This window comes from Aureobasidium melanogenum (genome assembly GCF_000721775.1).
Source record: "Aureobasidium melanogenum CBS 110374 unplaced genomic scaffold scaffold_16, whole genome shotgun sequence".
Taxonomy (NCBI): Eukaryota; Fungi; Ascomycota; class Dothideomycetes; order Dothideales; family Saccotheciaceae; genus Aureobasidium; species Aureobasidium melanogenum.
The window spans coordinates 25,148-39,475 of NW_024470068.1; the positions used below are offsets into that span (position 1 = coordinate 25,148).

Below are 14,328 nucleotides of genomic sequence, written 5' to 3' on the forward strand. Positions count from 1 at the left end.
GCAAACTGTTTATTCATACATACAGACCCCTCCTTTGTCCTCATATAGCTAGAAACATGTTTCTGTCGATGCCGAGGTTCGCGTTGACGGAAGTCTTCCGCTCCACTGTTGTTTGATGACGTCAAATCATTTAGGCACTTTTCGGTGAACATGTGGGATGGTTCAAAGAGCTAGGTACTTGTAGGAAAGGACGACGACTTGACTAAGTGCTTCCATTGAAAAGGAAATATTGGTCACCTATAGAGCATGACAGTCGCTGGGCTCAGAGGTATTCTACCGAGTCTCCGACAGTATCGCTAGTTGGGATTGATGCTTGAGATTGACCAGTCATGAACTTGCGTATATCTCTAGTCGCCTCTAAGATCATATCTGCTCGATTGATATCAAATCAACGACACTATCCGTAGCATCCAATTGTTTTCCCTTTGCGAAGTCTGCCCACAGTTTTCGCATCTGTGCTCCTGCGGTTTCAACTTGTTGGACAGTGAACCCTTCTAACATCTTTGCACCAATGTATGCATCCTCATTACCAAACAACAATGGCAATTCAATGGTATGAGTCGCGCCAAATCTGTTGCTTTTATTGCTCCAATGAATTCGGTATAGCGATGCTCTGCCGCCTGCTCGAGCATGGCGCTCTGCAAAGTCTTTGTCGTAAGGATGATACAAGAGGTTGGTCAACTTTGATGCAAACCAATCGTGGACTGTGTTACCAAGCAGAGGAATATTGATAGCTGTGTTAATGACCGGGACTAATGGCATGAATAATGAGGCTTCTGTATCGGTGCTTCCGACGAGTATGTCGATTTGAGGAGCGATGGAGTTCAGTGCAGTGTCGATATCTGCCTCAACAGGAAGTGGCGCATGTCCATATTGAGGCGCGAAAGGCATGGCACCCATAGGAAAGGTCCCTGAACCAGCTTTGTTGATTGCCTTGCATAGCTTGACCAATTCTTCAGCAGGAGTGTCGGTGCTTACAGAGTCTGCAACTTTGAGTAGAGTGGTGTTCAAAGCATCTCTTCCTCTTGTGATTCCAAACGGTGCGCTCTGGATGATCGCGCGTCCAAACAATGAAGATGCCTCGGGTAAAGTCATAAGATCAGCAATAGAACTCCCGCCTGCTGATTGACCAAAGAATGTGATGTTTTTTGTATCACCCGTTCCTCCAAAGGCTGTGATGTTCCTTCGCACCCAGCGAAGCGCTTCCAATTGATCAAATAGTCCAAGATTGGCCGGTCTCGATTTTCCATCACCTAGGAAGCCGAAGAGGTTGAGACGATAGTTGACGTTGACGACGATGACCTGATGCTCAGCCACTAACTTTGATGGGTCATAAGCGGGTGAGTCGCCTGCGCCGATTTCGAAAGATCCGCCATGCACAAAAATCATGACAGGTAGTTTGTCATCAGATTTGGCGGTTTCAGGCACAGTGACGGAGAGATGGTGGCAGTCTTCGCTGATGTCTAGACCCTGAAGTACAGGAACCTTCAAGTATAGCTCAGAACCTTTACCTGGTGGTTGCGGACATGCTGGACTAGGAGAGGTTGCCAGGAAAGTATCAGTCCAGTCTTCGATTTGCTTGGGAATCTGAAAGCGTGCTGCTTTTGCGTATGGAATTCCGGTGTATTTGACGACATGGTTCGATTTGAAACCCTGTACTGGTCCACAGGGTGGGGACGCGATGAGATTTTCGCTCATGCTAGATGCAGCGTTTGATATTCGAGTCAAGTGTTACTGAGCTCGAAAGTCGAGCGATGCGAAAGGAAAAGGTGTTAGTTGATAAGATGCAACAGTTGGGAAGTCCTTCGGCTTCGGCTGGAAGCAGCACCGAGGCATGTCGATGGCTTCCTATCTCGTGTTAGTAACGTCAGTTACTCGGTAACAAGCATGCAAGTCCACCCCCACCTTCCCCTATGAACCTTCTCCATGCTCTCGAAAAAGTTAAGGAAATGCACGATAGCAAACAATAAAACCTGCATCTCCATGCTCTCATTTCTCCAACACTATAAAACCCCTCAACCAGCACTATCCCAATACCAATAATTCTAAACGCAGCTCACTGCATCAACAGCTGGTGTCACATTGGTTCGCAGACAAGAGTTTATCGAAGTGCGATTGAAGTTGTTTGTCCATCTCAATGTCTGAGCCTACGCGTCGAGCCGAAGTCGAGGGTCCGGTCGATGACGAGGTAGAGAATAGATGAAATCGTAGTATTGACGTTGCTGGGGACGTGGGAAAGTTGATGGGATGCACGAGGGCGAACAATGGAGTCGTGGGTGGGGAGTCAGTCGTGGGAGTTTGGTGCTTGCTTGTTTTGGAAGGGGATTGGGGGATTCACTTTGTTTGGACAAAGTGACAGTGATAGTGATTTAATTGATCTCTAAGGATCCAACACCATATAAATAGCATATCACACTGCTAACTCGGAGTACAATCGACACCACATCTTCCTCAACGGCGTTCAATCTCGGACCGCCATGACACCATTCGGTCAAGAAAAGCATGACAACGCTCGCCCTTTCGACCTTGCGGTCAACGATGCTGTCGATCTGGGGCTGAGCACAACGACCAGGTCAATGTACAGTCGATGAAGAGTCACATCTCCTGATCGAGTGTCCTGCTCCAAACCCATTGTAGCCCCTGAATTCCATGTTTCTCCTGCATTGGAAGTACATCGGAGTACCATACGTCTATTTCTCCTCGATAGGAGAGTCGACGATGTAAGCACTGCCCTCAGTGACCTGGTGCTCTGCTCTGTGTTGCAGTTCATCAGTCTGACCTGTTCGAGGGGCAAAGGCTCGCGCACAGGCGTCTCCAGCTCCTGCATTCTTCCTTCCAGATCCCGGAGGATCCTCCAATTCCTCTGCGATGGTGTAGCGCTAACGAAGGTTTCTTTATATAGGCGGGTTGCACTGTCAAAGACTGTTCTTGCAGACTCGCTTATCAATTGCAGTACAATTGAAGAAACTCAGAAGTGAGACTCCATGGAAAGTGGTGAAGAGTTCATAACAGGGTATCATTTATGTAGTTGTATGAACGCGTCCGCGGTAGAGAAAAGAAAGAGAAAACCAAACGTCATCTCATTATGAAGACTTTTCGTTGATGTGAGGGAACACATGACCTAGTCCATTGGAAGGTGCCTTGTTCTTATCGTCTGCGTTCTCATCATACCGCATGGTCTTCTCGCTTTTGACTGCATCTTTTGAGCCAGTCTCAGTCTGGCCATCAAGATGATCTTTCCTGAGCTGATCTCGATGCCATTTGGACACGTCCAAAGTCTTGTCGACTTCTTTGGTAAGTTTGTCAACCTCATCCTGGAACTTCTCATCTCTCGACTTCTTTGCTTCTTCTTTGGCGATCTCATCTTTTGTCTTGATGGGTTTGCCAGGAACGTATTCAGGATCTGTCTTTGCCCATAGGTTTTCAAGCTCGTCTTCCCATCCAATAGCTTTGGCGAGTTTTCGCACGCCAGCATCGCAATCGCCTAGTAATAGAACATCATCGGAGCGTGAACCAAGACCTCCGACTCTTTCCATGTTGATCAAAACTCTTGGGACGCCAGATTTGCAAGCACCGGGTAAGCTTGCGAAAGGCTGTACTTGGAGGGAAGTGCCCATGACAATACAGAGATCAGCCTCGGCAGGAACGTCGATGTTGTCAAAGAAGGCGCGAGGAAGCTGCTCGCCGAAGAAGACAATCTCAGGCTTCACGAGGCCGTTACAGCTGGATTTTTGGCAGCGAGGTATAGTCTTGGCGTCGATGTGTTTCTTCAACTCTTCTTGCGGGTATGGGCTCTTGCAGTCGATGCAGCTCTGGCGGGCGAAACTGCCGTGGGCTTCGATGATGGATTCGTCAGGCACACCAGCTTCGCGTTCGAGACAATCAATGTTCTGAGTGAAGAGTTTGAGTAAAAGACCCTTCTCATGAAGTAGACGGATAAACGAGTGTGTAACAGTCGGACGGTATTTTCCAGGATAGAGCTCGTGAGCTAGTGTATAGAAGGGCGTAGGGTTCTCGCGAAAGTATGAGATATCAAAGACGGCCTCAGCATACGGCAACTTGAGTCTAGCAAGATTGGCGTAGAGACCAGTATTGGGCGAGCGGAAGTCGGGAATGCCAGCACTTGTCGAGATGCCAGCACCAGTCATGACGACGATGCGCTTTGCATGGCCATCCTTGATATACTTGGCCAGACCTTCCAGGGTGCGATTCTCGAGTGTCTTGGAAGGCGCACTCTCATCTACTGGACTCGAACCGTCTTGACCCATTTTGAAACGACCTTTTCCAACTTTTCCTCGGTCCTTGTTTGCGCCTGACTGGCGGTGTGGTTTGTTCTTGCGACCTATTTTGAGGGCGGCACGGAGCCAACGTGAGAAAGGAATTGCGAATCTTATTTCGGCGGTCGTAGATCGAGATAAGGTGGTAGGATAGTGGCGTGTAAGCAGTGGATAAATGTCTGAAAGAAGTCGAGAAACCCCACAAACTCGGGTCTGCTTTTTGACTCGTGCGTGATTGTTAGCTTGCGTCATCGTGATTCAGGGCTCGGCCACTTCTTCCGACGAGGGCACTCCCGCAACGCCTATCTCGACATGTACACATCCATCATTCTCGTCTCTCTTAATGAGTTCAGCGCGAGAATGAAATGCGGAAAAGAGCAAGCGAAAAAGTAAGCATTGAGCAAGCTGATTGTTAAACCATCAAAAGAAGGCCACTGAACCTGGATATCATATCCTGGATCCTTTTCTATCCCTCCTTGCCTACACGCCGTACAGTTCATGATAGCCCGAAATCCAACTGTAACACTATAGCCTGTTTAGGAACAAACAAGGAATATATGTGATTTGACCAGAGTCAGCCCCCTCGAAGGTATACTGGGAGGATATATCATGAAGAGATACCAATACCAACATCGATGCGTCAGAGGAGACGAGCAGCAACACCATTTCCATAGTCAAGCTTGAGTATATCTACCGACAGCCCTCGACAGCACAATCGCAAAATCCAACGACATCCTGACGCTTTTGTCTGAAGAAGCCGCCATCTTCATCGCCGTCATCTGAAGGCAATATACATGCACCGCATCTCTGAGCGTAGCAGTCGCTATCCACCGTGCATGAAAAGTCGTTACAGACAGTGTCCTGGCGACGGCCAAGGGCAAACTAGAGTTGCAAGGTCAGTTGCTGCCACCGCCTCTACTGCCGTTAACATATCGAGACTTACCTTTGCGGTCTGAAGACCATTTTTGGGCTCGCTAAAGGCGGAAATGATAGAAGCCAGAGCCACAAGTAAGGTGGGAATTGAGATGCGCATGTTGATTATAAAAGAAGATTCGGATCTGTGGACTGGGATTGAGTCCAAAGAGAAATGGTATGATTGGGTTTGTCAGGTGCTTGATCTTTTCTTGTCAAGAGAATAAGTGTTTGGCAGGCAGAATTCTCCCTCTTATATTGTTTGCTCTTCCAACTGCATTGTCCCGTGAAGTTGCAGAACGCCGTGCCACCATACGCTAGCTACCATTCATCCCTGAACGTTCAAATTGAACCTTGAAAAGAAGACCCACAGAAGGATGACTGCAGAATCAAGATTCATACCAGCTTGTGACTCCCGCTGTCCGCTTTTGCTCCTCGCCGTGGACAAATCGATGATCTATAAGGTTGCAGCTATCGATGACCATCGTCATATATAGCAACTTGTCGAAGCTAAGAGCTGCACGCTGAATAGTGCTTCCTTCCTCCCCGCGAGCCAGAGGATGTAACTTTCACTATAGTCCGGCCATAGCAGAGCGAAGTACACGTTTTCAAGATGCACAATATCATTGAGCAATAAAATATGGTCAAAGAGAGCTAAGAAGCGATCGCTTTTCAGTGGACAACATACTCTCTAGTAGTATTGTGCATTTTTATGGCCACGCGCGTTACACATTTTTGCACACGGGGAGGTTCGCATGATCGAGGAAGGGGCGCAGTGGAGTGGCCGCGGAGACTTCTTTGTCCAATTCTGGGTTTGGCTTCCAAGTAAACTGTTCGCAGGATTTCCGTGGGTATGGAAAGCATGGCCCGAATGACTCGTACCTAGTGTCTCTTGCTACTGACTCGAACCGACATCTGATCATGCTCCACTCCCTCTATCCACTGCTCAATCTAGTTATCTTATATCCACTGAAATATCCCTTGGCCTACGTACAGATGTGACGATTGGAGTATCGTTGGGAGTTGACGACATAGCGTTTGTAGAGGTGTGGTAAGATCAGCAGATTCGCAGCTCTTTGTCTGTATCGTTCCAGGTATATCTAGTCGGTGATCTCGCTCGAATATTGATTTTTCTTCCACCACGCAGTTTCGTAAGATGTCTTTCACCCTGTCTAAGAATTTCCTCGTTATCGTTACAGCACTCGCCAGTATGGCAGTGGCAGCTCCGGCCGACTTATTCGACTTAGCTCCGTATTATCCTGCCTCGCAGTACGCGATAGACGGTTCCTACATCGTGCGTCTTAAGGATGGTAAGAATTTTGGAGAGTGACACGATCATCCAAGATATCTGACCAATCACAGGATGCTCTCTACAGGACCATCTCAATTTTGTCCCAGGTCTCCTTGACCTGATCATCCTGAAACTCCCTTTCAACCTCGGATATAGTGCTGGCCTCTTGGACGTCACTCTCAACCTTGTGAGACAAGACAAGTGCGTTCAGTATGTTGAGCAGAACTCGGGCGGCGAGTGGCTCGATCTGGAGGCCCAAGCGGATACCGAAGCCTATAACTCGTCATCAATCCTAGAATCTCGCGATGCCGATGCTGGTGTAGGGTATGCCCTCAAGTATCTCTCTTCGAACGTGAAGAATCCCGCAGATGACTCCTACTTTTACCTGGCTAACAGTGGCGCGGGCGTGGATCTATACATCATGGATAGTGGTATCAATGGGAAGGCCCCAGAGTTCGAAGGCAGAGTTACCGACCTTATCAACCGATCTGACGATCCCAGCTTCAACGACAAACGCAATCACGGAACGGGAGTTGCGGGTTGTGCTGGCAGCAGAACCTATGGAGCAGCCAAGAAACCTAACCTACTTAATGTCAAGATCAAGACCACGGCGGACGTCGTTATCGCAGCCTTAGGAGATGTTGTGAACCGCCACAACAGTCAAAAGTCTGTCTCTGGCTTCAAGGGCTCGATCATCAATATGTCGTTTCGTACTGGGGCTAGCCAGACAGCATCTGAAGCGCTGAAACAAGCCTTTGATGCAGGTATCGCGATGGTTGCCGCTGCAGGAAACGACGGCGAGGATGCCTCAGGCACATTCCCATGCAACAGCGGTTACACGACTTGTATCGGATCGAGTGGTAGCGACTACAGACTAGCAGCATCTTCCAACCGTGGTCAAGCGGTCGACTTTGTCGCTTCTGGGGACAACGTCTATACAGTAGCCAATGCTGGCAACGCTCCAATCCGTCAATCTGGCACCTCCTTTGCTGCGCCCTATGCAGCCGGCGTACTGGCAGTATTCTACGGATACCAGGGCCCCAACTTGTCTCCGAGTGATGCTGCAGATCTTCTGTTCTACAACGCAGATGCCGATTACATCGAGAACATGCCCGCCGATCAAGCAAACTTCATGATCAACTCTGGTTTTCGAAAGGCTACCGGTGGCCAGCCATATCGCATGGGTCTCTAGGTATGAGGCTCACATGGTCGCCCAAACTTGGAGAAAAGGCTTCCATGTCTAGCAGATTATCCACTGTACATCATCGCATCATCTTCTCAGACATGCTTTTCAAATTCCTCTGTGCGCGCGGGGATTCGACGTCGGAGGCCAAGGGAATTTAGACAACCTTTCAAGTAGCACCAAGAAAAGATATACCTGCTTGGTCTGGCTACCACGAATTACACTAAACGATTCATAAACGTGCTCATTTTTTTGAAACTTGAAATTGTGTTATGAAAGAAGATACAGATTTGTCTACAGGCATCTTTTGACGTCATCATTGCATGATGCAATCGCGAGTCATTGTCATAACAAGGTGAATATCAGCCATGACTAGTCCCAATCACCTAGGGCGTTAGACCGGCATACAATATATACTAGGCACAGGCCCCTGCTTCCCATTTAGCAATCTTTCAACACCATGGCCGAAGATTCAACCACCAGCAATTCAACCATCAACTCAACCACCAAAAATTCAACCACCAACAATCCACCATTGCAACAAGACTCAAAACCTTACGTGGCACCCCTCGAGCTTGAGCCAGGCAGCACTACCCCGTGGAGGTACTATGTTCGCTTCGCCGACTACCACACGCTAGAAGCACACAAGAAAGCCATGGGAGATATCTCGGTTCGAGAGGATGCACCCCAACCAGAGGGACTCAGCAGTGGCACGATGACAGACGAATATCGAGAGCGTTTGAGACAGGATCCTGGTGTCATTGCAGTCTGGCAATACGATGGGCAGGGCGAGTGGTGCTGAGCAATGTCTGACGCATTTCAGTATCGATGGTCCTTAGTCGTGACTCGCAATCGGGGCGGAGCGCAGCTGATCAGCGATTGGACACGAAGTTTACTGATTGTTGTCACGGCTGAGTTAGACGTGTCTGCCTTGGAAGGGTCTTCACAGGCATCAACAAGGAGAGATGGCTGTAGTGAGAAGGGGCGATGATCGAGACTTGCAGGTGGTTGACAAGACGCACTATTTGCTCGGCGAGAATTGACAATCCCAGCTAAAGGACGCGAAGTGGGCCTACAGGCCGTAAGGATTTTGGCAATACATGACACATGTAAATCCCCGCAGTACTCTTAAAAGATGCACTTCAGGAGCTCGGTCAGACCTTCATGTTAAACTCCCAGAGAGAGGTGAGATGAGGTACGCCGAGCATGCATCGACTGCAGCGGTCGAAGCAGCAGTTCGATCCTAAAAAGACTGCTGATTGCCACGGTCGCGTTTCCAGACGCAATCACTAGCGCTAAGGCAATACGTTTCTGACTATGGCCACGACAGTACACTGGTCTCACTCGAGTCCATCGCCTTCCACTCCCCACGCACCGTCCACCTGACCTTTCTTGGACAACAGGTCAAGTGCCACGGCTCAGGTTCGCGAAACTATCACCATCGATGCCGCCATAGAGCACAAGCTCGAGGAGCAAGGTGATCATCGCTGTTTCCTCAGCATCGAAGACCCTATCGCAAGCGTCCAGGTCCTTTGTTGTGCCCTGACTCTCAGTCGGAGCGAGATCGTGGACTGGATCTGTGCCCTATCATCCATACTTTCGCCGCCGTTGGACCTCTGTTGACGGCGCAGACCAACCGGCGGTTCTTGAAACTCTCGAAGGACATGAATGCCTGCATTCGTCTCCTCGATGTGCCTCTCGCCACCAACGATCGCTCAATGGAGACTGGGCAGTCTCAATTTGTCCTGAACGGACCCACAGTCTTCTCAAGTGATCCATCCAAGTCCAGCTCCGCAAGAGTAGAGTATTTTGGCTGCCCCCAATTTGGTAATGACCGACAGATTCCACAGATTCGACTGGCTGAGCTTGCGAGTCGCAGTGTTCAGCTCGCGCAAGCGTATCCTTATGAATTTGCATAAATCTGACCGTTTCTTCGAGCTCAAAGAAAACTCTTCTTCGGCGTTGAAGATCTCAAAGTGGTATAGCCACTGAGCCTGCTGACTGAGTCGTGTTTTTGAGTCGCAAGCGCCGCCAAGGCTGCCGTTTCTCTGAGCGCTTTACTGCTTTCGATAAACTCGATATCTAGTGGAACTCAGCAGCCAAAATACTCTAGTGCACCAAGGCGAGTCGTCCGAAGCCGATTGTTTCCCACTCCACAAGCTACACGAGATTACATCCTCCCCGTGTTCGAAATACTGTAACGCTGTGCGGCTACGAATCCTGGTGGGGGCTTCGACCACGATACTTCCGAGTTGACTTCAACACCATATACCTCGCCAACAGAACAGATAATATGTACTGAAAATTTTACAGAATATACTCTAGCATATTGCGAGTAATCAGAACCAACTGTCGTCAAGATCGAACGAGCATTGCCTAAGTTATCTTTGTTGCAAAACTATCACTTCGTGCAGCGTTACAGTATTTCGAACACGGGGAGGATGATTCTATCTCACCTTCGGATATGAAGTGCGAAAGGTTTAGTATCCATGATGTTTCTTTTGAAGTATCCAGTTTTTTTTTTCTAGTTTCCTACGTGTCACTGTTCCTATACCCAAACCCACTTGCCCTGATAGATGCCAACAGAAGGACTGAGCTGAAAACTTGCCAGCACACAACCTTGACGCTTCATGTCCAACGGTCCCTGAGAAAACTCTCAAAACTCTTCGAACCTCTCTCAGCCGATGCCCCGTGCCCCTTTTACCCTCTCACTCCCGTCTTCAATCCCTTCTCATTCTTCCCAACTCTATCCCGATTATCTATTGCCATCATTCATACCTATCATACAGCCCTATCACTCATCATTGTCATCCATTTTCTATCATCCATCCTAGATAACACTTTTTCTCATCCCTGAATGTGAACATCACTTTTGGAAATGAATGAGCACCTAGACCGTTCTATACCTTTCTTATTGATCGAAAAGGCTGTTTTGGTTCACTGTGAACTCCACATTCCGGCATCGGTGGCCTAACTATATGACTACTACTACTCCAGAAACTCGGTGCTCCTGCTGACCCTTGGGCGTTGCATTGAACCATCCCAAGCATCATTTTTACGCTACCCGTGTATCCCTTTTCTTTACCTCTCCTCTTCTCTAACCCCTCGTACCCTTTTCTCCCTCCCATCCATCTATCCTGGTTTCCATCTACAAAACATCATACCTCTCCCTCTGCCCTTCTTTCTTCTCCAGCATCTCCAAAAATCTACTCTTCCCCTTTCCTTCCATCTCCACCCCCACACCAACCTCCCCACAACTCTTACATTCATAAACCCATTTCTTTTGTCTAGAAAATCCAGGTTGCATCAGAAGTTCCTTCAGTCGCTTGATATCTATTTCTTGTCGAACCAGTTGTTCCTTCTGTGACTGGATAGTTGAGTGTAGATCTTTGGTACTCTGTTCTTCGGGAATCGTTTGCGGGTTCGAGATTTTGGCTTTGGAGGTTGCTGCTTGATGCAGGAATTCGATGTTGATGGGTTTGGTTTCTGGTTCGGAGGGCCAGGGTAGGCACGGGGCGGCCAGAATTCCCCCGACACACAAATGACAACTACAGAACGTACAAGTAACACCACAACACGAATATTAGTAGTAGGGGGTTAAAACAAAGATAGATAGATCTTCTACTGTAGCTATATCTATTGATAAATCTTCTGTATTAAAATCCAGTAGACAGAAGAATAACTATGGGTTTTCAACAAAGTAACCAATATAGCCTTTTGGTCACTGTGTTTTAGTATATATTCTAGTTTCTTATATGATCCAACTAACTTGGTTTTTTTCTAAATAGATACAATAGATAAACAACATATGCAGAATAAGATACAAGTCTCAGAATTTAAATAGAATTAATACTGCCTACGTTGTTGTGGTTTGAAGTTATCAGCTCTTGATTTGTGTGTCGGGGGAATTCTGGCCGCCCCGTGGGTAGGGTAACGTTGTGGATATCCCTCTTTTGTGTTGTGGTGGATGCAGTCGTGGAAATAGTCCTCTCTGCAGCAGACACTCTTGTTGCTTGCTGTGTGAGGATACGACAAAGTGTCATAGAAGTCGTGAGAGGTAAACTCCGTCCAGTTGCTTGGACAGCGCGTAGGGAAAACACCATCCTGTCCTTGTCTCAGGTACACTGGTTATCGTCCTGTGATCAAGTCTTGGAAGGAAAGAGAAGTGGTCTCAGGGTGTAGAGAGAAGAAAATCGCAGGAAAGAAAGTAGCTAGTAAAATAATACTGGCGCGAGAAACTGGAAGAGTCATCTTCGAAAAAGAATGAACCTCGGACATGTCCTTCGCGTGGTCAGCACGTGGAAAGTCTCGTTAACAAACTCACCTGCAAACCAAGCAACGACCATAGCAATAGCTGAACACAAGAAAAAGCAAAAAGAACAAGAAATGAGGAAACTCGTGTATTCAAAACTTTCTGTAGCATTCGCGTGATCTGGATATAAAACAAAGCAGTGATGGGAGGAGGAACATTAGAATAATCGACAAAGACGCAAAATGTGTTCATCTCTCTTTTACACTCCCATCTTTTCAGCAGTGGCCATAAGACTGCCAATGAAAGTGACGATAAGTCTGCTGCGAACATTGCAGATATCCTCGGGTACGAGCCAGATGGTTGCGCCCATCTTTCTAGCAATAGAAATGGCAAGCTTGGCGTTGGCATATGCTTCGTCGTCGTTACGGCCAGATGCAACCATGTCGTAATCGACGTAGCTGCTCTTCATGCCGTTCAGAACATCCAACAAGAAAATGCCGTTACCGAGAGTGGTGTCCTTGAAACTGCGGATGGAGGATGACTTGCCTCCCTTCTTGGACATACCGTTGGCCCAGGTGACCATGTCTGCATCACTGATTTCGCGCTTGCCCATACGTTGAGCGAGGTTACCAAGAGTGTTGACAATGTCCTTGCGCATGAGCTGCCAGACCATACCAAGGGTAAGAGTACGTTGGCCATCGGTAATATCTGCACCTTGAATACCAACAAGGGAGAAACGGTTCTGCTTGCCAATCTCGACAGCATAGTTTGTGTTTTCGACAGCCTTGAAGCGCATGAGCTCATTGCCGTTGGCAGGACGCTTGTTGCAGTGGCGCCAATTCACAGAGCCAGGAATGACCTTGTCGTAGGCTTGCAGAAGAATAGTACCGTCGCGCAGGTCGTCGAAGAAGGAAACAACAGTAGGTTGGACGTCCAGACTGTTTAGCCAAAGAGTGAAGACACGAGCCTCACGCTCACCCTCAGCATCAAAGTCCTCGATATCAGCCTTCTCTTCTTCGGTGATGGGATCAAGACCAGGGTGGGTGTTGAACAGGTTGGCGACGAAAGCAAGGTTGAGCTTGGGGTTACCTGCGACGAGAGACTTGGGAGTCAAGAACTTGCGGCAGTCGAGCTTGTCGGCGTTGTCAAGGACTTGTTCGGCGCGTTGCATGAGGTCGTTGGTCTGGAGGGGCGAGCGGGAGCAGATTTCGGGCTTGAGTTGGTTGAGAAGGACTGTGTAGTTCTCACCATCCTTGACGTCGCCTGAGAAGTTTGAGACGCTGCATACTGTTAGCCATATATTCAAGATTGTTGCGTTTTTGCACCTACGTTCTGTGCCACTTGGCGTTCTTCAAGTGGTAGTTGAACCAGCGCAACAGAATCTGCTCAGCGGGCAGGCGCAAGAACTGTTCCAGAGTCTCATCGTCTTCCAACAATCTGTACAACTCGGGGTGAAGTCTGATGTCAATCTTGCCGAGCAGACCTCTGCGGATGATCTGCCAAATCAGACCGAGAATCAAGTGCTCCTTGACTTCAATGATATCGCCAGAGCCGATGTTCACAACTGAACAACCAATACCCTTTGCCGACTCAATGACGATGTTGTTGTTCTCGGTCATGTGGAAAGCGTTGAGAGTCTTGATCTTCTTGCCAGGTCTGTTCAGAACACGCTCATCAATTGTGTCGGGCACACTGTCGTTGATGAGCTTGGCCAGCACCAAACCGTCTTTGCACTCGTCGAACATCTCAAAGGTATCGGTAGGGAAGGGCAGCTTGTCGCCAATGTCGGCGTCTCCAGCAAGAACGGCATTGATGTGACGAGTGAATTCCTCGCGCTCATCCTCGTTAATAGTGTGTTGCGAACTGGCAGTGGCACCTCCAACGTGGATGCGACCACCTCCAGTGCTTGCGCCGCCGCCGATGCTACCCTTGGAGGCGTGGCCGGGAGTGGGTTGCTGGCCCTGTAGTTGGGCATTGCTGAGGCCGCGCGAACGAGTGGGCCCGGTGGCCATGCTCTTTTGGGCTTGCGATGGTGCGCGGAGCTTCGAGATCAACTGGGCGCCTGTCAGCCGGGTGCTGGGTGGGTTGGGCAGTCATGGTGGTATACATCAACATAGTCATCCAACTCGACTCGTCGCGAGCTATCGAGCTCAACCTCCTTGAGAGCCTGTCGCACAACATCGTAGGGCTGGCGCTCTGAGTTCTGGGTGGCCTTGATGACGGTGGCTTCATCTAGGTAGCCCTTGTCGTCGACGTCCATGTTCTGGAAGGCATTGGAGAGCTGGAAGATCTCATTTTGGTCAAATTGAGGATATTTCCTAGAGCAAGTCAACTCATGCCCTCAGATTGCGCGCAGTCGCGGCGTACCTCTGCAGCTTGATCACGTTCATGGTTGCGGTGGTGGGGTGAAGGA

The 14,328-nt window shown here is 48.7% G+C and overlaps 6 protein-coding genes across 6 annotated transcripts; 2 read left to right on the forward strand and 4 right to left on the reverse strand.

Moving 5' to 3' along the window:
- Positions 1-363: 363 nt before the first annotated feature.
- Positions 364-1,698, reverse strand: M437DRAFT_52548 (putative esterase; the record flags this gene model as incomplete). The annotated part of the gene is made up of 1 exon (XM_041022376.1): positions 364-1,698. One exon carries the CDS (start codon positions 1,696-1,698, stop codon positions 364-366), a length of 1,335 nt encoding a protein of 444 aa, XP_040878084.1.
- Positions 1,699-3,083: 1,385 nt separating this feature from the next.
- Positions 3,084-4,268, reverse strand: M437DRAFT_67451 (NAD-dependent histone deacetylase SIR2; the record flags this gene model as incomplete). Its single annotated transcript, XM_041024941.1, has 1 exon — positions 3,084-4,268. The coding sequence occupies one exon, from the start codon at positions 4,266-4,268 to the stop codon at positions 3,084-3,086; it is 1,185 nt and encodes a 394-aa protein (XP_040878085.1).
- A 699-nt stretch (positions 4,269-4,967) lies between these two features.
- On the reverse strand, positions 4,968-5,310 carry M437DRAFT_85964 (uncharacterized protein; the record flags this gene model as incomplete). Its single annotated transcript, XM_041028376.1, has 2 exons — positions 4,968-5,159; positions 5,221-5,310. The coding sequence occupies 2 exons, from the start codon at positions 5,308-5,310 to the stop codon at positions 4,968-4,970; spliced, it is 282 nt and encodes a 93-aa protein (XP_040878086.1).
- Positions 5,311-6,345: 1,035 nt separating this feature from the next.
- On the forward strand, positions 6,346-7,672 carry M437DRAFT_67452 (subtilisin-like protein; the record flags this gene model as incomplete). Its single annotated transcript, XM_041024942.1, has 2 exons — positions 6,346-6,499; positions 6,552-7,672. The coding sequence occupies 2 exons, from the start codon at positions 6,346-6,348 to the stop codon at positions 7,670-7,672; spliced, it is 1,275 nt and encodes a 424-aa protein (XP_040878087.1).
- A 451-nt stretch (positions 7,673-8,123) lies between these two features.
- On the forward strand, positions 8,124-8,465 carry M437DRAFT_67453 (uncharacterized protein; the record flags this gene model as incomplete). The annotated part of the gene is made up of 1 exon (XM_041024943.1): positions 8,124-8,465. The coding sequence occupies one exon, from the start codon at positions 8,124-8,126 to the stop codon at positions 8,463-8,465; it is 342 nt and encodes a 113-aa protein (XP_040878088.1).
- Positions 8,466-12,174: 3,709 nt separating this feature from the next.
- M437DRAFT_52362 (fimbrin) lies at positions 12,175-14,305 on the reverse strand (the record flags this gene model as incomplete). The annotated part of the gene is made up of 4 exons (XM_041022338.1): positions 12,175-13,195; positions 13,245-13,969; positions 14,023-14,233; positions 14,283-14,305. The coding sequence occupies 4 exons, from the start codon at positions 14,303-14,305 to the stop codon at positions 12,175-12,177; spliced, it is 1,980 nt and encodes a 659-aa protein (XP_040878089.1).
- Positions 14,306-14,328: the final 23 nt, after the last annotated feature.